Consider the following 25,534-nt stretch of genomic DNA (forward strand, 5'->3'; position numbering starts at 1 on the left):
AATTTATGAATGACATTAACAAGTTTTCTCTACTGGAATTTCTCTCAGGTTCTAAATTTTCTAAATATTTGTCCACTCATTTTCATCATTAGTTTATAAATTGTAGTAGGTGGTCCATGACTGAAAAATTACCTTACACACACACACACCGACACACACACAGAAAATGCTTTTATGGAAAACAAAAGAAAACACAAAAAACTAAACCTAAACTATAAAGAAAATAACTGAAACAAAAGTGAAAACTTTCACTTTTGATATTTCTGTACAACAGACATTTATGTTTAGAGTCAGTCAGTTAGTTTGTTTTTTTTTCCACACGATTTTAAATCTTTTATATTACCATAAATTTGAATTTCGTTTACATCATCAACAAACGCGACGAGTCGTAAGGTTCATACGTTTCTTCTTCTCTCTCCGTCTCACATACAATCTCTGAAAGAATTGTTGGAGACTTGAGACTCTCGAGTCTCGACTTCAACTCCAAAGAAGCAAGGGGGTTGGGCCTTTCTTTGGAGCCACGCCATAACACGTCGTAGTCGTTTGTTTTTTTTTTTTTTGTGGTTTAATGCGATGATTTAAAACTTTTTTTCGCTTTCATTTCGTTTAAGCTTTGGCTATTAATCAGTTATGAGTCGTGAGAGTTCAAAAACAATTTCAGTTCCATTCCATGCGTGGCTTTGATTAAACGAGCCCTGAAGAATCCAAAAACCTAAATGATCTGGCGACCAGCTGATGGTGATGATGATGATGATGATGATAGTGATGTTGGTTGATGGTGATGATGATTACGCAAGCATGAACCCCACAGAGATGGGGTCCACTCTTCACTTCGACCCCTTACTCCGCCCCCATATCCTATATGGTATATACTACTGTCATTCATCTTACAGTTTTTCAATTAAACTTTGCCTATTTGAAATGCTTCGTTGGTTGTTTGGTTAATGGTTTTTGTTTTCCACTTTTTTCCCTTCACACTCTGCATAGATAACAATTGTAATGTGTGTGTATTTTGCACTCACTTCTGTGGGTATTTAGTTAGTGAAATAGCAAAAAACAAAACCACAATATAAAGGGGACCTCGTCGTAAAACTGGGTAACATGCATGCCAAATACTTTAGATAAAAAGCACATTAAAAACTTGCCAAGGTAACAAACAATAGAACAGAACACATTACAAACCGAAAATGAAGAAGCAAATGAAAAATTTTGCGGAAATGCCAAATGAAATGCGGGCTGACAAGAAGCAAGGTAAAACATTGTTGGTAAGGGCCTCAAGTGAACAACTGTTGTTTGGTTGTAGTAGTTAACTTCTCTGTGGAATGTGGCAAAACAATCTTGAATAATTACATCTACTCCTAAGATACGCAAGTTCGAAACAAAAGAATTCAAAAAGTGCTACACTTTGTATACTTTACATCATCATCATCATTGTCTTACATACCTTTATCTTTAACTGACTTTATAAACATTCTATTTTTTTGGAGGCTTGTAAATTTGTTTACTGTCTACAATGTTTTTTTTACACATCTGGTTTTTCAGAATAGAATATTAAACTCATTAAAGGTTATTTTAAATAAACTCAGGAAGGAGAATTTGTAACTTTAAAGAACTTGCTTAATTACAGAAGATATGAGCTACCTTATATGATTCTACAGAAATTATATTAAGTCATGATCAAAGGGCATGGCAAATTGTTTCTCTTAGGGTTAATTGTTCTTAGTTTTTAATTAAGCAAACTTGAATATGTTTTACTTACTTACTTGTGTAAGGAGGTTTTATAGTAGATATCGTCTTAAAACAACTGATTGTTCAGGTGAAACTCTTCAAAGAGTATTTGTTGTACTTGAAAGGATAGTTTCCATAATGTTTTTTGTATTTAGTTTCTCTTAGATTAGTAAACTTGAACTTCTCTGTAATAATTTATATTGTTTATACTACTTTTGTTTATTTCTTACTAGCTTAATTGATTTTAAATGAATTTTAAGGGGTTTCTTATAACTTTTTAAACAGATATTGATATTAGAGGAACTCTAACAAAACGACACAAAATAAGTAAAGAAATATTAAATATCCTGTGGGCAATTAAGGACTCTGTTAATATATAAATTGTTAATAGGAAAAGTAGATTTTTTACATAGTGATAACAGACATTAATGAAGTAAATCATCATGAATGAAATTTGAATAATGGTAACTAAGGTGCGCGAAATATGTAAGTGGGACACTGCATTCCTATCTGTACCAACTAAACCGATTAGGATATTAAAATAAAATAAATTAAGTGTTTAATCGAACTTCTTGTTCTATTTGAATAATATTTAAAATATTTAATTTTGCAATTAGACATTGAGAAAAAGAAACTAAATAAGTAATCAATAATAGAAAAATAAAAAAAAAATTATTATAGCATTATTAGAATCTTTAAAAACTTACAATAAATTTAGTTTTACTTAATTTAAAATTTAATTGAATTTAGAAATTTTATATCTTCTTTTTTCCATCAAATGTCGCAAAAGAAGATAAAGTTGGATTGAATTTTATGGACAGGCCCCCTTCTGATATTATTTTTATTACGTTTCTTATTTATTTTTTATTTTTGTTGTTGGATTTCAAGTTAATGAACATTATTATAAAACATTTTACAAATTCCTTCAACTTCAAAAAAATGATCAGCAAAAATAAATTTTCTTAAAGATAATAATTAAAGATAAAAAGAGGAGTAAAAAAAAAACAAGAAAAACCCAAAACAATACAACAAATACGAATCAAATAAATTAAGTCCAATAAGAGTGAGACAGAGAGCGAGAGAGAGAGCGAGAGAGAGAGCGAGAGAGAGGGGGGAACAGGTGGAGAAGGGTCAGAGAAAAATGCATTTGTATGAAATGCATTAAAACATGTTCCCCAACCAGTGTAAATTAATGCCTCAACAATGCAAAAAAGGCAACAAAAAAAGCAACAAGAAAGAAAAGAAAAAAAAATTGTGCGACAACTGCACCCACAGAAAAACAAAAACGAAATGCTGGAAAACAAGTTTCATAAGTTCGAAAACTGAAGTTTGTAAATTAAAATTAAAAACAGCCTACAGCAGCTGTACACATGTAGAGCGACAATAAAACAAATCGAGACAAAAACAAAAACAACGAAAGTTCAGGGCTAAAATACAAATATGTGTATTGAGTCGAGTCGACAGACTCTTCTCGACCAAGTCTAAAGAAATTGGCAACTGTTCCGAATTGTCTAAAAATAATCACTGTCTAGCCATTGGCGAAGGCTTTTATTCAACCTGAAACGGGGTCATAAATTTTGGCAAAAGAATTTCAAGTTGAAAGCGAAAAGAAAGTTGGTTAAGAAGTCAAAAAGAAAAATGTTTGTATTATTTTCAAGATCATGGAAATTTGGAATGTTTCAGAGCCCTTGAAGTTGAGTCATTGTTTTTGTCGTTTTACCTGTTTTATATTTTGGAATTTCCATCCATATATCTTCAAGCCTTTTTCTGAATTTTGTCTCCTTTCCTTTACATTCTTCCTGTTTCCATTCTTTTTATATATTTATTTTGATGTTTAGCATTCCTTTCCTAAATTCAATTCAATCTCTGTTTATTCATCATTCAACATTAAAAGAAAATCCATTGATAATACAGAGTTTGTTATTTTCCAGCAACCCTTATATTCATGTTACTTCTTTTATGCATTTCCCCGCCGTTTCATTGTCTGCTGAACCCTTTATTCATCTTTGCATCTTTAATGCACCGCCACTACGACGTCGGGGTCACCAATGTAACAACGATAGTTTTTCCTCTTTAAAATGCAAAGCGCCATGTTTAAAGAGAGGCAGGCAGACAGAGAGGCAGGCAGACAGTCAGACAGAGACCAAGAGGAAGTTCTATTTGCTGAAATACTTGGCATGCCCATGTTACAGCTGAAAAAACCAAAACCCCACCCTTTTGACCATTCTACTCCAGGCATATCCAATGGTCTTCGGGCATTGGGTTACCATTACCTCGTTCCTCTGTTTCGCTTTGCTTTCGTACAATATTTAAATAGGAAATTAGGGTCGACATTTGTTGTCTCTTCGTCTTTGCGTGCTTTTGGCTTCCGTCTGTTGGCCTAAGGTTTCCCGCAGGTTTGGCGGTCTCACACCCAGAGTGGGTAAGAGAACTTGGGGAACAACATGGTCAAAACGCATACTAATTAACAACTTAGTAACAACATACAAGCAACATACATATGTATTTATTTATTGCGATTGCCATTTAATTAACTGCTTTTACCGTTAAAAGCAAAACTAGTGCAGTTAGTTAAACTGGTTAACACACACACACACACAGACACAGAGATTAAAGGATGCTCATACTAATTCCTATGATTTTTCTTATTTAATTACAGATCTCTTGGTAGACAGGCGCCACAATTTGTATGAGACGAGGAATCTTGTGTTAAAGACAAAAAAATAGGTAAGTTTCGTCATGGAACGAGTTCTAATGTGTATTTCAAAATTTTGTAATAAAAAAAAGAAAAAACAAAACATATTTCACCAGAGAAGCCAATGAAATAATCCAGCCGGGTAAATGACACCATTCACTAAATGTTGCCATCGTGACTAAGAACATTGACCAACTCAACAAATTTCCCATAAATTGCATTGCTAGGTCTTACACTACACAACAAAACACAGACTCTCTCTGTCCTATACCAGTTAATGAATATTTGAGCTCGGTTGTTTTTTTTTCCTTCTTCATAGTTTAGTTTCAACCGGTTTACTACAACTTACTCACTAATCGTTCTCAACTCTTTCACTTGAAATGTTTCACTAAAGTGTGTTTAGTCAAAGACTTACGTAAGGGTTAACACACACACACACACACACACACACATAGAGTTCAACAAACTCTGCTAGTGATAATGGATCAATGTAATATTCATTTAGTTTTGCAATTGGTTATTATTACCCATATAATTTTGGTCATCACAAATAATGGCCATATATATTTTTGGCATACAGAGAAATTTGTCTTTCTAGTTTGTTGTTAATAACAAATATTTAAAGTAAAATATTTAAGCTTAGTTGTTGTTGTTATGAGTTTATATAATGAACATTTTGAGGCGAACATAAATTGAATCTTAACGCACTTTTTGACTTTTGAGCCAAAAGTAATCTGTTGCAACTTTAAACAAACAGGTGTCATTTGGCAAAGGATTAGAAGTTATTTTCAGAAAAACTTGTTAAACTTTTGTGGCAACTTAATAGCATCACACTCTTTCTAATTTTGATCTACCTCAATCCTCTGAAATATCGGCTGAAAATAATGGTCAGAAAAATGGTTTAAAAGGATCCAATGATTTTATATTTAGTCGCGAGAATCATATATGATTTGAAGTTAGAAAGATATTAGTTAAAAAGTTAATACAAGCTATATATGAGGTTAACCAAATTTAATAATAGTATTTGATCTGAAAATTAAGATTTTCTCCTTGACAAATTTAGTAATTTCCGAGAAGGACTTGTTATCCGTTTGACGATTTATTGAAATTCCCCAACCACATCAAAGATTTATTAGTTTAGCTAAGAAAATACAAAATTATTAGAAATGTTGATATTTTTGGAGTTGTCCAGACCTTCTAAACTTCCCCCTCTAGATCCTTCCATGGTTTGTTTTAAGTAAATAAAATGGAAATTTTAAAACTTTTTGCATCCATAGATTACAATTAATGACATTCTGTTTTTGGTTTTCCAACTAATGCAATAGAAGTTGTGGAGATGTCAAGTTGAATATTTGAAGTATGACAATACTTAATTGACGCACTGTATTTCCACATGTTTAATAAAATATTTATTATACAAAGCAGCCCATGATTGTTGTTTGTTCCAAAGATTTTTCATTTATTATAACAATAGGAGATAAATATCTCAGGAGGAAAATAAACATAAAACCTTAAATAAGAGTGATAGGATAATACATATTAGATGTAAAAAAAGGAAGAAGTAAGAAGGACAAAATATATACAAGGAGCTTACTTCGAGTTAAACATTGACTTTGTATAGTGCAATACAAGCAAAAGTAACCGGTTTAAATTCTTATTCCAACTAAGGTGCACAATGACCTTAACGAAATTGTAAATTCATTTAGAAATTGTGAAATAATTCTATCTATAGATATGCAAAGTTCATCAGTCATAAAGTGAATCATAACCACAAGATAAATTACTCCGTTATATTAGATCGAATCTAAAAATAAACCATTGCATAGTTGATACCCCCGAAGAATTTCATCAATAAAAGTTTCTGCTGAATAACGAAACCAATAGGCCCCATGGTCAGCCTTTCGAATGGGTGTTAATTAAATCTCAGTTACGACAGTTAGAAGGTCTTTAGGTGGGTGTTCTATTGGCCCGGCTTAACCTGTACTCTCAGTTACCTCTTTCACATTTGGCAAAGTCGTTTCGTTTGGGTATTACATATTGTATCATCATCATCAATCCGGTCTCATGGTTATTCTATGCTCTCTTTTCGCAAGGTTCCCGCAATGCCTTTTAATTGGATTAGAAGAGCAAGAGAGAGGGAGAGGGAGAGAGAAGAACCTTTTGAAAAACAAAATTTGAGGAAAAAAATAAATAAGCGTAATGCCCGTTGCTATTTGTTGCCCCGTTTCTTCTTTTTTTTTTTTTTGCTTTAATTTAATTAAAAGGTCAATAAACCTTTTGCCAGACAAACAAGCCAAATCTCTTGCCAAGATGAAGAAGAAGAAGAAAAAACCCTTTTCAGAAACATACTAAAAGATACATTTTTTTTTGTTAATCATTTTACAATTAGTTGATGGCGAGCGAGAAATCAAAAAGAAAAAATGTTGTAGATCAAGTTTTTTTTTTTTTTTGTAAGTGTTTTCTGCAGTTGTTTGTTGCTATTTTTTTTTCTCTTGCCATTTGATTATTTTTGTTTCTAAATTTAATTTGCATGTTTGAAATTCGTTAATTTGCTTGCTTTTAAAAAATTGCTGCCAGGCGAAATTTTACGCTGTGTTTTTTTTTTTTTTTTTTTTTTGGTTGTATCTTTCTTTAATAACAAATTAGCCAACGTTGCTGAAACTTATTTGCATTTTTTTTTTTAGGGGTTTTGTTTTTGTTATCTGTGACTTGTGAGTGTCTTATGTTTATTTATTTAATTGTTGTTGTTGTTTTTTGTTTTGGCCAGCATTTTATTATCGCATGTGTCTTGGTTTTTAGAGCTGTTAGGGTAAGTTTTAGGTAGTAGTAGATTTTTTAATGCAGCAGCTAACGGATCGTAAAATTAAAGCCTTCCAACCGAAAATTGGTGAAATTTTGTGTTTCAGATGTTTCTCCACGCCACAATGCATTTTACTTTCGTTTTTTTGCAAAATTTCTCTAGCTCCAACAAATGGAATTTTTAAATTTATGGTAAATACTTGGCTGGTTGCTTGTAGTGGGTGTTTAAATGTGGTTAATCAATCGATTGAGCATTCTGTTTCTTTCAACTTTTTTGGGCCTTATTCAATAGTCCACAAAGAGAGCACACACACACACACACAATGCGGAAGTCGAACTCAGCTTACAGACCTCTTATGACATTTGTCATGGCTCGAACCGAAACACGCGTCAAACAGTAAGACAAAACTCAGTTGGGGCTAATCAATCATGCTCGAAACACATTCACACACAAGTCTTTTGCAGATTGAATGAAAGTAATTTGAATAGAGTTTGTTAGTTTTCGTCGGCTGGGTAATATATCCCATGACAGGTAGTCACCTCGCCGTCATCCTCAGCCTCACCTTCACCCAACACTATCCATCTATAGGCATTCACACTTTAGCCAAATGGTATTTGTCTTTCCCTATCTCTCTCTCTCTCTCTCTCTCTGTGTGTCTCTGTCTTGCTGCCTTTGCATACGAGTTGCACGTGTCAAGTGTAGGGAAATATAAGGAAAAACTACAATGTATGTATCTGACTGACCCAAAAGTTAACTTCCTCTTTTGCGCGTATTTTTTTATGGTTTTTCTTCAGTTCCCGTTATGTAAGATGATTTAGGCTTTCTGACTAGAAAAAATGACTAGTTTTTTCTACAATTTGTTTGCTTTTATAGCTTTGTCACTGCAGTTTCGCTGAAATCGGGTCAAACCAACTGTCAGTTTAAAGACAGATGACAAATTTGTCAGCGTGAAAAGAAGGAAACCAAAGAAACGAACACAAAAAATGGGGGAGAGAAAAAAGATCGATGGAAGTTTTGAAAAGCTGACAATTTAATTGACCATCTATGAGTATGGAGAGTCAAAAGTTTGACCCATTTCCATAAAATTTACCGTTCATTGCATCATTTTTTCCCCCATCACCTGTCGAACATCTGCTGAGAACTTCTCCCGCATAATTTGAACTTCTTATGGCTCTTTGTCTATTCTTTGTGGGATATATCATTAAGTTGGCCATATATAGAGATCATTGACTTTGATTTTGGGTTTCTATATTCTCATGTGTATGTGTGTAGCTAGCTAGGATTTCATTGAAGACGGCAAAACCTCAATGGTTCACTAATTAATGACGGCAAAGACACAGACCATCTACACGCAACTAACATCAAAGTGTCAAACCTTGAAAAATTTGACTGTCTACCTGAATTCGGGCTTCCAAGTAAGTTGGACAAACAAATGAAGAAATTACAGGTAGGCAACCTTTGCTGCCACTTTGAGTGTTATCATTGGAATGTCCTTTGTCCTATTGTTTCACATATTTATGCAATGCCCATTTCGGTGTCTTTGTTCTTTAATTTTTGCGTTTGCCATCTCTCTTTTTATGTATGGATGTGTCGTTGATTTATTTCACAAACCTGACCTGGAACGAAGGTCATCCTAGATACGTGAGCGTAAAGGAAAACGCCACCCAGGGAGTGGCATAAATCGCATCCCTCTAGGTGGCTTAGTACAAACTGTCAAGTCTTCGCACGTCCCCAGTGTTCCTTGTAGGGTGACATTAAGTCGATCTATTCCTTTTTCCTTTTTGTCATCCATTAGCCTTTCACTTTTTATCTACTCTAAAGCAGCTGGATGCAATGCGGGTGAAATAGTTCATGGCACGGCAACTCAAAGTGCTTCAGAGGAGCCAGTCCAGATTCACTGCTGAGTAGGTGGTCAAAAGATTAGCCAGAGTTCGTGTTATGGCACATGTAATCCCTAACAACTGTTTGGACTTACTGTCAGGCTAAGATATCCCATAAAAAGGCATACTTTATTTTTAGGTAAATCACAGCCCGCAGGGAAAGTAAATACTTTCGTTCAAGACTAAGAAGATATTTTCAATTTGGGTTTTCGTTTCCAAGTCTTTGGAATTTGTGCTCTTGGATTTAAATGTTTGTTTCTTTATGCCTTAATAAAAAGTATGTAAAATGTATGTTAGGACTACCCTAGAGAAAAGAGCCTAGAATAAGATTTTAAGAACAAAATCTTTATTGATTTCCGAATGCCTGGAGAGAATCTAGCTGCTTTCTTAACAATAAGGCTCTGAATATTTCATTTGCCATATATCGAGGATGTTTGTTTTAAACAATTGTGACATCTTCGGCAACCTGTTTGTAACCTTAAACGAATACTGTAGCTTCTACTTCAATTTGAGTGTCAACTCTCGCTTTGGATGACAATAAAATATATGTGTTTAGGTGCAAGTGCCTACCTGTAGTTAAGTCTCAGGTCAACATCGTGACCTTTCACTTTTTATCTGCACACACAGCACACACAGCAGGAAGCGGACGACTTAAACGATGAGGTGCGGACTATGTACCTGTTACTCTCCTCTCTCAGTATGCACTTACTTACTTAGGATACCAGCAGTCCTTTTCAATAGTTTTGTGAACCAAAGCTAATCTTTTACAACTGTTTAGGCTTGAAATTGTATGTTGAGAGAATTAGGAGAAGGAGGAGGAGTGTCTCAGTGGGCGCTACCCATAGACTGTTTATTTTAACAAATCCATAAGATTTAAGGCATTAACAAGATTTTAAGTTTTTCCCAGTTTAAAAGTTGATTAAAGATAGACAGAGAGAGAAAGAGAGAAACGAGGGGAGAAGAGTCTGTCGTCGCCAGTGGCAATCTTTTAGACCCAAAAATGGGCAGGCCAACTCAATTCGTCTTGGCCAATTAAGACAAATTTGTTTTTGAGACTTTTGCCTGGATCTGTCAGCAGCAACGCTCGAATTTATAATAAATCTTTACAATGTTGTCTTTGCAATCGGTAGTAGTCATACACACATATACATACCTACACATATATAAATAAATTTATATAGCAAATATGGTAAAATCTATTTAGTGAGACCAAACGATTAGATGACATCTGGCAAAACTCAGTTTATAGGCATAAATGTGGATAATTGGGTAAGGAGAATAAATCGTTTTAGTCTAGCCGATTGATGGCTAAAGATTGTAAGAAACTCATGGGGATTCGACACAAGAAACTCAAAATAAAAATATTCATTTCAAAACTAAAAACTCGAAATTTTTCTTAATATTGAAAGTTCCGGGATTGAATTCCTTCAAACAAATATTTTCATATCTATAACGTAATATCGTATAATATTACATAAATTAAATACTCAGTGGGATACAAATAGACAAAAGATTTGATACTAATTGTATAATGACGACGATTTTATACCCTTCCTTACAGATCAATCTCATTGTTTGCTGGAATCTGATGGTCATAAGAAATTTCTATAAACCAAGTCAAGTCTTCATATGTTGATTTAATCATAATGTTGAAAGAACTGTAACTTGTTGTTAGTTAAACAAAACCAATATACCTGCTAAAGAAGAGTATAAACTCTGATTGATAAAAATTTCCTGCCTATCATCTAGCATATCAAGTGTAGCCAGAAAATTGGGGGGAAAATGTTAGTTTTCATTGGTTTAAATGATTACAAACATCAAATTATAATTAACTGCGTGATTTTTATGAATTTTGTTATTGTTATTGTTTTAACTAACTTTCTACCATTGATACATTTCGTATTTGATGATGGCATGGCAATTTTAATTTAGAAATGCTTTACGATTTACTTTGCATTGCATTTCATAATGATCCTCATATACGAATGCGTTGCAATATAATATTTTTATTCATTTTTTGGTTTCTTTTAATTGGTCTAAAACACGCTCAGCAAAAAGGAAAAGCTAAAGACCAAAACTACTTCAACTGCGACCAATTGCGACTATGCGCATGCGCTTTTAATTGCCTTTTTACAGTTCACAACAAAAAGAAGAAACCAACAAAAATGATTGCCAAAGTTTTGTTGCTATTATTATTATATTTTTTATAACTATTATGTGTGTGTGTGTGTTTTGTGGGGGGTGATTTACTTATTCCAAGAAGGGCAACAAAGAACAAAGCTTACCTCACACAACAGTTATGAGGCTTGAACCTTATCGTGAGTGTGAAACCTTTATTACACATTAAATTATAGTTAACAGCACCCACAAGAACCTTCGGTATTATAAATCTTACCAACGTATGTGTGTGTGTGTGTGTGCAACCTCTCATCACACAAATCTATATAATTTTATTTTTGGGGGCCCAATTTCAAGGTTAACCCACAACCGAACCTTTGGACAACCTCAAGAAATTCCCAATTTTCAGCTTGTTTGTAAAAAGAGCGAAGAAGAAAAAAATTAATAAATACAATAAATGAGCTATTGTTGTAAATTAATAGTGAAAAATGCGTTCGACAGTCAGCGACAACAACGAAAAAAATAAAAGGCCAGGAGGTGGAGTAGGCCTTCCCACTTTGAAAAAAGATAAGAAAAATGCAACAAAAATTTTCAACTTCAATGGGAATGAGAGAGGGAAATAAAATCAAATTTACAATCATTAAAAAATGAATAATACCAATGAGACTTAATTTAAATTCACGTTTATGCGTTAAAGTTATAACGTGATAAACTAAGTCGTATAAATTTGGTTCATATTTATTAGGTGGCAATATCTAGATAAGGTTTTGTTTTTATTGTAGGATAATCATTGCCATGATTGGAACTTTATTGTTGTTAATTTGTCATAATTACACAAGAATCCAAAGTTTTACTATATGTTTCCGGGATATAAAATCCATCTGCATCGTTGGAAGAACTAGTTCAGTCTGATTCCATCTTCAATTGGCTTAAAAATGTTTGCAGATTTCGAACATTTAGGTTTTATACGTTTTCGATCATATCGAAGATCCAATATGAAAGTGCCTCTAACTATGTATGACTGATCTTATGGTCAAACTTTCGTAAAACTAATTCGAATGGAAACAGAAATCGTTATAATATAATTATTCTGAATAATCAATTTCATTTTATAGAAACTTTATTTTTATACCCTTGCAGAGGGTATTACAAAATAAGTCAGATGTTTGTAAAGCACAGAAAGTATATATATTCTTGATCCCCAAGAGAAGCTGAGTCGATAGAGCCATGTCCGTCTGTCCGTCGGTACAAATTAACTTCACTCTGAAATCTTATGAGCTATTGAGATGAAACTTGATATTTGAGCTACTTATAACCCGGGTAAGATAAAGTATGAAAATCGTCAGGATCGGATCACTATATCATATGTCTTCTCAAATCAAATTCGATCTATATTTTTTCCCAGACCGACAAGTTCTGTTTCGAATTGATTTAACTAATTGGTTAGGAATCCCATTCGTTAGTAGTCACTCTTCCAAATTGAAATAATATATAGATGGAGTTGGCCAATATACCTGAGATTCTATAACAAATATTCCAAATTAAGACTTACATAAAAATTTTTCAATTGATATCTGAACAATTACCTCACCTGGTGGCATTTTAAAATTGATATTTTCTAACTATGGGGAAAAGTCACAAGTGAATTGTAATATAATTCGAATCGCTTTGACAGCTTAATGATTGCAACATATCCAATTGGCTGACACATTACAGGCGGTTAATTGGCTTAGTTATTACATGAATTTGAATGCATTGGACGGTGAAGATACATATATAATAGCCCAACTAACTCTTTAACTCTTTGTTGTGTTTCTTTTTGTCTTTGCAGCGCTCTCTAAACCTCATCATGATGATGTTGTGGCCAGTGTCGAAAGCCTAACACATCCCCCAGTACCAATCTACCAACCAGCCAGCTAGTATCACCCCAAAACTCTTTCCCCCCACCCCAACTATTAAATCAATATGTTTGGTCTGTTGAGCAGTTCACAAATCTATGGCCTTCAACAACAACCACAACAACAACAGACGCCAACGGATCAAACAGATAATCCCAAAAAGAGCAATAGTTTACCCCATAAAAATCACAAATCCCAACAGCAGCAACAACAGCAGCAACATCGACGATCCGCCAGTAGCCTAAGTGACACTGGTGGGAAATTCTTTGCCCATTTAAGTTCAAAATCTCCCAGTCAATTTATAGAAAAGTTCATTAAGAGTGAATTACTCAACGGCTACGACACACTGAAGTGTCAAGCAGGCGGCACTGCAAGTGGCAAGTCACCCACCCAAAAGACTCCAACCGAAGTTGGTGGTAGTCCAATATATTCAAATCTTCAGACCGATTGGGGTGGTTTCAATTGTTTGCAGGGCAGCTATCGTAGTCACGGCGACGGTGAATTCTATGAGGCCGTCCAGGTGAAATCACCGACCCCAGAAAATTCACAGCAAGCCAGCAACGAACTTGCCTCAGTGACAATGCGAACCAAGGCAAATACAGGTGTTCAAGTTGAAGGCGGTGCCACGCTGCAGCATTATCAGAAGTTGCCCGAGACAACTTTGGAGATGCCATCGTTTAATACCCAATCGGCAGGGCATACACCGGCCTATAAGAAACTTGGATTTGGAGCCCGTCTGCAGAAACTGAGTGCCGAGCAAGTAAGTAGATCCATAAGATAAGTTAAGCAAGTTAGACTAATTTGCAGGTAGATTTTATAACTTTTTGTCGGTGGATCTGTTCTTCCTTAAAAGCAGTTTTAGTTTTCTCTTTTTTGGCTAGAACTGAATCATATTTTGCTCTAAATGCTGAATATAGTCATCAAGCTTTCGAATCTTGTTAAGAACTCTTTACTTTCCATATATGTAGGTAGCTGTTTGTATAAATTTATATCATTTATTAACTTCCTAATTGATTGAGTGTAGAAAATACCAAAAAGGTATTCACTGCTCGGCGTTTATTGGCCTGAAAAACTCAAAAGTAGTCCTAATATTCCTTTTCTTTTAAATCAAATTTTTTGAGCCTATATTCGAACCATTTGTGGACAATTTGAAGTGAACATTTTAAATACAGTAGTTGTAGAATAGACACTAACAAAAATCCGTGAACTAATATAGATTGTTTTTTTCTTCTTGCTAATAACCATGTTTCAAGTTCCATTTCCACATGCGATTTCCCAGGACTAATTCATATAGGTTTCCAAAAAAAACTTGTGGTGGTTGTTCAATATAAACTTATACCTTCATCAACCCCTTATATACATATTAACTAATAAAAAACCTTAAGAGAATAATCTTCACTAACTCAATTATAAATCTTATCTAAAAGGAGATAAAATTGCAGGTTTCTTCTGATGTAATCAGATGTAATGTAAAACTCATTAGACCCAAACAGAAGAAGAAACAAATGTAGAATCAGAATATCTGTAAGATCATATATATCACTGACAGGTTTACTTTTTTTAAAATATGTTTAGTGACTCAACTTTATAAATTTAAAGGTTTATAATGGGGACTAAAAGGGACAAACCAAAAAGGGAAAAAGCCAATCATTTCTGTTGCCAAATGAAACATATTAATGTAAAGAGTTAAACTTTAGAGTTTTAGAGTTCTTAGCTGAAACAAGTTAAAGATGCGTAGGACCAGCAGTCGAAGTCAGAAATTTTTTCCAATTCATTTGAATAGAGGCCAATTTATGAATAGAAAATGGTTAAAATTACGATATACTAGATATACGAATATTCGATAGTATTGTCTACAAGTTTATGATAATATCGGAAATGTTTGCCAACTTAAATGCTAAACTTGCATCATGTTCACTTTTCATCTGACTAAATTATCTAACTATCACCGGGCAAACAATTTCCAAATCTTAGTTAGCTGACTTTGACCAAGTCAAAGACAAGTTAAGAGCGTGCATTTACAATAAACAAGTTATATATATTATATGTATATAGTGTATATATATCTTACAGATAGATTGCACGTGGTTAACCATTTGCTTATCAAGAACAATATGAGCCCTCTCTATATGTGTGTGTGTGTGTGTGTTTGTGGGTATATTGCAGCTGCCCTTGATTGTTGTTTCTTGGCTTTCTAAGTAATTAATGAGACTGCAGACGGTTGGTTGAACGGCTTGGCTGATTGGTGGTGATAAGCCAATACCGCCGAGTGGGTGATTCGCCTTGGCCGCAATTACAATAATATATTTTCTCTTTCGAAATCCCACTGAAGAATGAAAATGTGAAATGTTTAGCATAGTGCAAATGGCTGCAAAAGTTCCAGCATACAATTGATCACGTATCTGTATCGGCACAATAAGAAGACGTGTCATCTTGAGAGTTCTTCCAGCAGCACGCAAGTCTTGATGCCGTAGATGACAAGAGAATGACTAGGTACCTAGTTGGGAGTGGGGGTCCAAAGGCCTTCATCAGTTCGTCTTCGGTGAGGGCAGTTCAAACAAAATCCAATACAAAAAACCAAAACAAAATAATGTCGTAAATATTCGTACAAAGGTGATAAAATTATATATGAGGTGTATTTAATGTATTTTTGTACCTTCCTATAGGTATATAAATATATATAATTTTTGGGGGAATAAGCTAAATACAGGTGATAAGATAGACAAAAGTCGAAAACAGATGTCTGTCTGCCTCTAAGACGAAAATTTGCTACTCTTTTGAATAGATCAAGAAAAGAAATTCTTTTAAAAGCAAATATTTATATGTAGAACATAATCAAAACATATCAAAAACGGTTTATAATTATAATCTTAATAATATCTAAAGCATTTTAGTACCAAAGAAACTTTAATCTTAATAGAAGTATTTAGCAATTTATCATAGACAATCATCTTCAGATTAAAGTAAACTCAAGTATTTCATATATAACAATTTCATTAACTAGAAAGAACATGTTTTGAAATTAAAATTTAACTTCTTAGCCCACTTCAACTCATTTGTCAAATACCAACTTTTGACTTTAGTGAACCAAATGTATAAAAAATCAATTGTGATATTTGGTAAGGGTATTTAGAGCTTACTTGTTGAGGATGCATGTGCATGGTGAGTGCTCCCACAGGAGAGCGAATTTCACTTGTCATCGACCAACGTGAAGTGTGCGTCATTTGGTTTTAGAAAATCAACCTGGCCTATCAGATAACAATGGACAGCCCCTGGGGCTTTCATTTCTCTGTGGGTTATCAATCAAAACGTTCAGACTTTTGCATACAGTTCAAAAAACAACATTAGCAGCAACAGTTGTCATTTGTCGGAGAGCCCCAAAAATGGTTGGCAAATGGGGTTTCACGGGGCACTTCCATGTGCTGGGACATCACTCCAAGGTGCCAAGGGACTAGGACTACAAAGTTTTAATGGCAGATTAATAATGAGTATTATTTCTTTCTTTGTTTGCTTACAGAACTCGGACAATTCACAGTCCTCGCGAAATGCACGTAGCAGCAGTAGCGAAGTACAACGCAGTTCCTCGGGTTCCAGTTCGTCGGGCGGTGGTGGAGGCAATGTAGACGATACAATGGCCATGGGCAGCAACTCTCCAGAACGTCTTCAACGTCGTCGTCTATTGCAAATGATCTCGAACTATGATCAGCAAAATAAGCAGCTGTATCGTGAGTTGGCCAAGGAGAAGCGACGTCGCACCGAAGAATTGGCATGTGTGGTTAAGTCTCTGCTCTGCTTTGAGTCCAAACTGAAGAATGACATGAAGACGGTGAATCAACGTTTGCTGGACAGGGACCAGGAGATATGCCGACTTGTAAGACAGAATCGTGCCCTACGCAAACGGCTTAACGATGATCAGCAAAAAGATGAGGGCATGGTGGCCGATGCCGATCAGGAAGTGAATGTGAATGACGAATTGGACAAGTGTCTGGTACTCGAGGCTTTGCAATGCAATAATTGCCGCAAGCAATTCTATGACATTGAGCTTAGAGCGAGTGGCACACAGACCTGTGGCAAGGAATTGGGCGTAAGCGCAAAGAGTAAGTACAAAAAGATTTGAAATATTATAAAGATTGTTTCATCTACATTTCATCAATGAGCAAAAACCTTACAAGAATCTCTATTCACTATTTAAAAATGTCTCAAACTCAAGAGGAACTGCTATGTGCCCTAGAAATAGAAGTAGACTTAAACATTCCTTAAACTTTTGAAAGAAGTTATTTGTTTATGAAATTAATTTTAATGGTAATTATTTTGTAACCTTTTTGGTATAGTCAAAATTGATTTTCAAACTCAAGTTATGGATCAAATTCCAAACCATTTCTGATTCTGACTATATGGCCATTTATATAGGAAATTTCTTAGTATTAAATAGGTTTTTATTTCTATAATTTAGTACCTATTACTTAATAAATACTATATTCACATATCTATCTTAGCAATAGGACTATAAGCTCTTATAAGCTGTTAACTAACAACCAATTGAGCTCTAAAGATTAGATAAGTTCATTTTCTTTGTTTGAAGTAAAACAAATCGTAATTAATTATTAATTTACGTAGTTTTCTATATTGTACAATAACATTTAAAGATAAAGAAGTATTCTTTTGATTCTTTTTAAAAGCAAAAAAGTTAAGAAATACAAATAAAATCCCAACAATGCAGTGGCAGTAGCCATAGTAGGCCCTACCTTAGAGCCTTTGTGTTGGCCAATACTAAATCATTTTACTTGGAAAATCCATTTATTCAATATATTTCTCTAAGATAGAATGCAACTTTTTGTGTTTGAAAAGTTCACTTAACTATCATTATAACAATCATCTGAACTTTATCCTTTATGTTATTAGTTAAGCTGTCATACATTACGTATACGTTATTTAATCTTATAATTAGCAGAACATATCGCTTCACGCAACTCACTTATGTAAAGTTCTAAACTTTATAAAGTCCTTGCTAAACTCTTTATTTGTTTCCTTTCGACTTTCAGCTGAGCACGGCTCTTCCAGCGATGACACCGTCTCATCGTCGTTCTATGGCGCCCGACGAAGCGTTCGGTATACAAGTAAGCGTACAGCGGGCACATTTCGGGATTACATGCGTTCCCGGGCCATGCATATCGATGATGCGGCATTGGAGCAGCAATCGGAGGAGAATACCAGTAGCATTAGCCGTGAGGATTCTCAAACGAGCTACGAGCACTTGCATAACTATGCAAGAGCGATGGAACGTATGCATGGAGTTAAGCCATCCCTGGAAGATGGTGACTACTCGGAGCAGAGTAGTTTGGAATTGGAGCAGCAACAGCAGCAGCAAAGACGTCGCAATAGTTGTTCCAGTCGCAGTAGTAGCAGTAAGACAACAGTTTCCTCAATGGCCGCCCAGTTGGAGGAAGATGATGGCATATTCTCGCCCACGCAGGATGATGAAGATTTCGATGAGTTGGATGTGGAGCAGGAGCAGCAGCTTATGTCCAGGGGAGCTATCAAAATAGTACAACGACGTTGTGCCGACTTTTCGGAGGCTTCACCCAAGCAGATCTATGAGACGACCACGGATGATTGGTATGCCAGTGCCTCGGATCAAGAGGAGGCAACGGTTGCTGCCAAACCCTATGGCCAGGGGGCTGTGAATCCTGTGTTAGAGTGTGTTAATCAGATTTTACTTCAACAATCCATGGAGGAGACGCTGAGAGAACCCACTCCTAAATCGGCAATGTCCGTAAAGGGGGGATCCTCTGCCTCCTCCGGCTCAAATCTGCCTAGACGCAGCTCTCTAAGTGGACGCAGTGCATCGAATGGACGCAAACGTGTGCATTTTTCTACCAAAAATAGCATGGTTCATGTACCCAGGCATGATGATGAAGAGCCCGAGGAAGTGCAACATGAACCAATGATCTCACATTATCATCCCATGACCTCGACCGGAGATATTCTCAACTATGAAACCATCTACAGCAATGAGTATGAGCCAATTGGCTCGGAGAGAGCATCCAATTTGTATGTGGATATGGCAGCAGCTAACGGAGAAGCTGCACACACTGGAGCCGGTTCAAAAAACCAAAAGTTGCCTCCTGCCTTGCCACCAAAGCCGGCAAATTTGTTGAAATTTAAGAAGTCCCTTCATCAACTAGAGGAACAAATGGAGGAGGAGGAGGCAACAACAACAACAACTTCGGAGCCGGATTATTGTTCCATTTCGGAGGTGGGTGGCATGACGAGTGTACAAATTGTGGCCGATGTCCATCAAGCTCCCGAATCCAGCACACCGCCAGCTACAGAAGCGGCCAATCAGGAGGAGGATCAACTTTCCGATGACAATCACTCGCACAAGACTGAGGAAATCGAAGAGATTTTCGCTGACATACCAAAGCTACCCAATGTGGCTGCCATTATAGCACCCAAACAATCCGCCTCCGACTATCTAATGATGACACCCAAAACTCCAACCACCACCACAAATCTGAGTACATCACTTCGCCTCCAAATGCCGACCACTCAAACTACCACATCACAATACAAACGCAAGCACGTGCCCAACATTCTGGCCGAGATCAATAAACGCATGAGCTTGCCCAGCTCACCCACCACGCCCACAACACCGAAGAGCCAGCCTACAACTCCCACCTCCACTTCGACTTCGAAGTCCCAATCGCTACTACAATTGGCCGAGGCAACGAGTGATCTGCCTCTTCAAGCTGAATTCGATTGGTATAATCTGGATGCAGAATTCGACAGAAGCCAAGATGATGATATCACAAAGAGTCCACTGAACGAAGGCATGCTCGAGGAGATCAGTGAGGCAAATGAGTGTTTAATCAATGATGCTGATGAGTACAATTTGGATGAGGAATTCCATGAGGAGGAGGATTTGTCGCATCATCATCATCATCACATTCATCATCCGAAGCTCCAGACGGTCACCCTGGCCGAGGAGGAGGAGGAGGAGGAAATGGATCTGGAACCACCCATGGCCAAGGCCAAGCAAATGAAAAAGAATTTGGCCAGCTTTGAGAAATTCATCGAGGGTTCGGGTCTGAGCACCAAACCATTGCCCAGCAAACGAAAAATCTATTTTAATGCTCCATTTGTCTGAAATCGGACATAAAGTATATATATAGATATATACATATCTAGGGACTACTTATTTGCTAAATGTCAATATGGATTTCCTTTTTTTGTTTCCTTCATTTAAGAACTTGTGTGTTTAACGAATTTAAGTTTTTTGCTTATGTGTATCTCCCCCCCACCACTCCCCACACCACACAACCAACCAATTTATTGTTTAGTTTTTTAAGTTTTGCAAACAAAAAAAGAAAAAGAAACGAAAGAAAAACAAGAAAAAAAGTATTATAAATTGTTTTAGAAAATTTTTCACATCAATAAAAAATAAATAAAGAAATTAAATTAAAATCAAAATTTGGTATTTAATCCTTAAAATCTTTAAGAATTTAAGATACAATAAAAGTTATTATTATCCGTAATGTCCTGGTTATAGTGATTTTGAATATCCGAACTTTTTTTAAAGGCAGTCAATTTTTTCCTTTTTATAGAGTTTTTTGGAAGATTTTGAGAAAACGAGATCACAAACTTCGAAAATCAAGTTAGAGGGTTTGAATTTTTAAAACAACTTTGGCCACGCCTTTTTATCGAGGGGGGTTCAAGCATTTTTGATCATATTCCTTTTATACTTCTTTTTTAACTCCAAAATTTTTGAATATGTACTTAGAAATTCCAAGTCTAGTTATTATATGAGACATTTCTGATAAATGAGTTTGTTAGGGGTAACCTTTAAAGTTTAAATTTGATCATTGAAATAAATATATAATATAGTACAATAGATCTGGTTAGTTATATCTTTTCAGCTATTATTAGATAACCAAAAGGACTTTCTAAAAACAAGAAGATTGAAATTCTGGATACGTAAAAATACTCAGATATTGCAATATTCCAAATGAACATATTGAACTAAAGTACTTCCAATTTGAAAAGATAGTATTCTTCAGATCAAAGTGTTCAAAGATTCTAATGGGAAATTCAATTTTTATAGCTATGTCAATTTAGACTTTTGTCACTTTGTTTCACTTAAGTCTCAGTGAGATATTTTACTTTAACTGAATAAGTAAGATAACAAGGGCTTTAACCATGATTATTTGTTTGACATTGTAGGAAGTTCATCTTCATAATTGGGAATCTCCCAAGTAATAAGTTTTACTCATTTAAAATTGCAATTGAGAACTCTAGATAACTCTTGTGTAATAAACATACATACATATATATTTTTAATATATTACAACAATATTTATTTCGCACTTTACAACATTATCTTGCAACTATTGAATTTTGTTATTATCCATTATCTGAGGTTATTGTGCAAAAATACAGCCGGTGCTTTTATTTCTTAGCATGAAACATTTGCGAATGCATACATAATAAGTAGTTACATAATTGAGAAAGGAACACAACATTTTCAACTTACACGTAAAGCAAGGTATGGAAATCAAGGACCCGTCTTTTTTGAAAGCATTTCACGGAGAGTACAATAAATAAATGATATCAACTAAAACTTAACAATTAAATATTTATGTTTTGACTTAGACATTTACAAAATACAAGGAATGCATCTTATGGCTACAAATAATTGAGAGCGAGTGAATCCTTTGTGGAGAGGATTCGCCCTAATACAAACTGGTCTTTTTCATAATACGTAGAAATTCTTCCTGATTGACTTCGCCATCGTTGTCCAAGTCAGCCTCATCGATCATTTCGCGTAGCTCCTCGTCCGTGAGAGTCTCTCCCAATTCACGGGCCACACGTTTGAGGTTCTTAAATGATATTTTTCCCGTCTCATCATCATCGAATAAGCGAAATGCTTTCAGTATCTCCTCTTTGGTATCTTTCTCGGCCATTTTTGTAGTCATTAGATGAAGAAAATCATTGAATGCTATACGCCCGCTGCCATCCTTATCGATTTCGGCAATCATTCGTTTAATTTCCTCCTTTTTGGGCTCAAAGCCCAGGGCTCTTATGGCTACTTTTAGCTCTTTTACTTCAATAAAGCCTGTGCATTCGTTGTCAAACAAATCGAAGGCCTCCTTAATATCTGACTTCTGTGAATCGGTCAATTCGAATTTCGGTCCAGATTTTTTACGTCCCTGCTGGGTGCCACGCTTGGCCTGGGCAGCAGTTGCCGTTGCCGCAGTTGTTGTTGTCGTTGTTGCTGTTGTCGCCGGAACGGCAGCCGCAGCTGGTGCTGTTGTTGTTGACTCCATATTCAGTTAAGAACTAAAATTTTGTGATGGAATCAAATTAGTTTTTTATAGTTTATAATTTCATAACACACGCAAAGGTAATGAGGAGGCAGAGCGAGTAAGACGTCACCTCTACTTACCTTGACTTTGACTGGCCAACTAAATATATATATCCTTGTACTTGCACTTGTACTTGTACTTGGGCTTGTCCACCCACCCACACCAGCTCTCACTTCTCCACCCACTTTGACTCCCACTGCTCCTTTCAAGGGGTGGTTGTTGCTGTTTGTTGCTATAAATAAACAGCTGCAGTTTCAATTTCGAGTTGCACCTGTCTCTGGTAACTCAAACTCCTTGGCGACTGCAAATGAAATTGTTTTCGTGTCGCTAATAACAACAAATGAGACAGCGGTAGGTACTTCTGTTCTCTTCGTTTATATTATCGTCCTGTCGTTATTGTCTCTCCATCAGTGTTGTCGTTTTGGCTTATTTTCGTCCACATCTAGCTTATTTTTCAGAGCGAAATATCTGGCTTATTTAAGAAACGATGCAGATAATTTTTAGCTTATTTCACTTATGTTGTAATAATAAAGATTCCCAGATACCGATTAATTGACAAAGTCTAACAACTATTAATATCACGAATATACTTTAAAAAATAAAAAAAACATGATTCAGATTTTTGGGAAAATACTGACACTATTAAATTTTATGTTGAAGTATAGAGTTAGTTCTTTGGCGCTTCAAGTTTGTTTTGTTTGTTGTTTATTTTTCACAAATACTTGAGAAATTTTATTATTTTTCTGTGGTTTAGTTAATTTTGGCTTGTTTTTTACTAAGTCAGCTTATTTTGTTCGGAAAAAAACGGCAGCACTGCTTCAACACTGTATCGGGAGTATCGATGGTCTATTCGATATTATAATCGTTATCGGTAAAAGAGCACGGTATTATTTGACTCGTTACTCGTGCCATACAAAAAGGAATGACAATGTATAAAAAAGTATAATATCAGAAATCCAATTAAGAGGATTTAATACCTGTTTCATAAATTGATTTTTCTGGTTCTCCAAATTTAATATTTTTATTCAGCTAATTCTAATGATCTGGCTACCCTGCCGAAATGTGAACGTTTTTTCCATGTATGGTAACTCTAAATTTAACGGTTCAATGTGTATAGATTTGTTGAAATGCAGAACGCAATCAAATTGATTGTAGAAAATACTAAACAATTTAAACAATATATTATAATAAATAAACCACATAGGTTAGGGTACCCGTTGTCCAGGTAAAAATTTAAATGTGCAAAATATTGTTTTTGTTTCAAAATCCATAAAGCGTCCAACATATTATCCATATTACTGTTAATTCATTATGTAAACAAACAAAAATGAAGAGCAAAAAAAGTATTGAATTGCAAGTTATCGCTTTTAACTTTTTTCTTTCTTAATAACTTTTTTTCGTCAATAATATTTGCATCAACTACACAATCCTCATTTTGAAAGTGACTCGAGCTTCCTGAAATCAAGTCCATCTCATTATAATTGTGCCATCACAATATTCCCAATCAGGAGCCTTTCTTCTGTCACTGCAAGAACTTCAAGTCAATTAATCATGGCCAACTCTGACTTGTGCTAATCGACAAAGCTGTCAAAATATCCATAAGATTGATAAAAAGAAAATAACTCAGCCAACGTACCATATTATTATGCAAAATATGCCGAAAGCTAAAGTTAATTAATTACCTTTCTTTATGCCGGATGATAAAAACAAGAACCAACAGCAGTAACCAAAGATCTGGACCAGTTTCAAGGTGGGCGTTGACTTCAAGATCCGAAGAGAACCGGCAGATTAGTCCCCCAAACAGTAGCATTTGCTTGCCGGTTGCTGCATTTTTGTTTTTATTTTAATATTCGCACATAAACTTTACAACGAACAGTATGAAGGGGCCACAAAAAAAACAAAGTGGAAGGAGCAACAAAAAAAAAAAACAGGTAAGATACTTTGTTTTGATTTCTGTATGCATATATTATGGAAATTTGCCTTCGCTTATCTGATATAGACTTATCGAATACCCTCTTTAAATAACTTTTGGTCAAAAATGATTGGAGTAATCTATTTATTACAATGTTTACAATATAATAATCAGAAATTAAAAATAGATTTTACAATCTTTTGGACTTTTAATATTACAAATCTCTATTGTCATAACATTTTCCATTTTTAGTTCCTCATATATGAAATCATGTTAAAATTGTTGAAATATGGATAATGAGAAGTAAATATATATAGAATATATACACAAAAATAACAATGTTTTTTAGAGTCAAATTCGTATTACACATTGGAGGACTCGAGAAATAAGGAATAGGTATGCTGGACCGACTTCTTGAATTTAAAGCAAATATTCAAATGATCAGAATTAGCTGCTTCTAACATTTGTCCATATCCTTAACATATATCCATTTATCGTTTCCTTAAAATTGTCTGCTATAGAAATATCAAACATTTGATGTAAATTAATAATATAAAGCCCACAAATTAATGTTTTAAAACCGCTAAAAAATTTAGTTATTGATATACAAATTTAAAAAAATATATATGTACATATATTCTTAAATCTCTACATTTCTAGTTTATTTAACCAATTGAATGTTATTTTCAAATTTCTTTTCATTATAATTTGTTATAATTAGTTTATTCAAAAACTTAAAAAACAAATACTTCTTAAGCTTGTTGATCCTTTAAAGAAATATATATTAACAGTTTTTCCAAAATTTTGTGAAAGCTTTAGTTTTCATTAATTTCAATCTACCTAGATCTACCTAACTATTCCTTTCTCATACATTTACACTTTAGATCGCTCTTGGTGACGTTCTTTTTTAACGCGTTTTTTTTTTCTCTGATTTTTTTTTGTGTTTTTTTTTTTTTTTTTGCGGCACGTTCTATTTGAGGTTTGGAGGTATAAATAGGAGCGTCCTCAGCACGATGGGCGAACAGTTTGGTTCTGGACGCGCATGCGTAAACGTTGATCGCGAGTGAAGTGTAAAAAAGTGAAAAAAAAGTTTTTTTTGGCATTCTCCCTTCCTAGCGTGTTTAAGTGAAGTGAGTAAAGT

The 25,534-nt window shown here is 34.9% G+C and overlaps 2 protein-coding genes across 4 annotated transcripts in view; one reads left to right on the top strand and one right to left on the bottom strand.

The window, feature by feature from the left end:
- LOC137581477 (AF4/FMR2 family member lilli-like) overlaps positions 1-20,589 on the top strand; it is a 35,477-nt gene extending 14,888 nt beyond the window's left edge. For 2 of the 3 annotated variants that reach the window (XM_068295726.1, XM_068295727.1), the window contains exons 3-6: positions 4,388-4,455; positions 13,053-13,879; positions 16,637-17,216; positions 18,162-20,589. In XM_068295726.1, the coding sequence (XP_068151827.1) occupies positions 13,187-13,879; positions 16,637-17,216; positions 18,162-20,266 (3,378 nt within the window). In that variant the 5' untranslated portion in view covers positions 4,388-4,455; positions 13,053-13,186 and the 3' untranslated portion in view covers positions 20,267-20,589. Of the gene's footprint in view, positions 1-4,387; positions 4,456-13,052; positions 13,880-16,404; positions 16,560-16,636; positions 17,217-18,161 lie in introns of those variants that run through there. The other variant, XM_068295728.1, reaches the window with a different exon arrangement.
- Positions 20,590-21,536: 947 nt separating this feature from the next.
- On the bottom strand, positions 21,537-22,919 carry LOC137581478 (uncharacterized). Its single transcript, XM_068295729.1, has 2 exons — positions 22,562-22,919; positions 21,537-22,455 (listed from the first exon to the last, which is right to left on the bottom strand). Exon 2 carries the CDS (start codon positions 22,440-22,442, stop codon positions 21,849-21,851), a length of 594 nt encoding a protein of 197 aa, XP_068151830.1. The 5' UTR covers positions 22,443-22,455; positions 22,562-22,919; the 3' UTR covers positions 21,537-21,848.
- Positions 22,920-25,534: the final 2,615 nt, after the last annotated feature.

The sequence above is a fragment of the Drosophila tropicalis genome, unplaced genomic scaffold (assembly GCF_018151085.1).
Source record: "Drosophila tropicalis isolate 14030-0801.00 unplaced genomic scaffold, ASM1815108v1 contig_845, whole genome shotgun sequence".
Classification (NCBI taxonomy): domain Eukaryota; kingdom Metazoa; phylum Arthropoda; class Insecta; order Diptera; family Drosophilidae; genus Drosophila; species Drosophila tropicalis.

What these genes read in the sequence shown, in the direction of transcription:
- LOC137581478 (XM_068295729.1), bottom strand. Translation starts at nt 22,442, where the DNA reads ATGGAGTCAACAACAACAGCACCAGCTGCGGCTGCCGTTCCGGCGACA.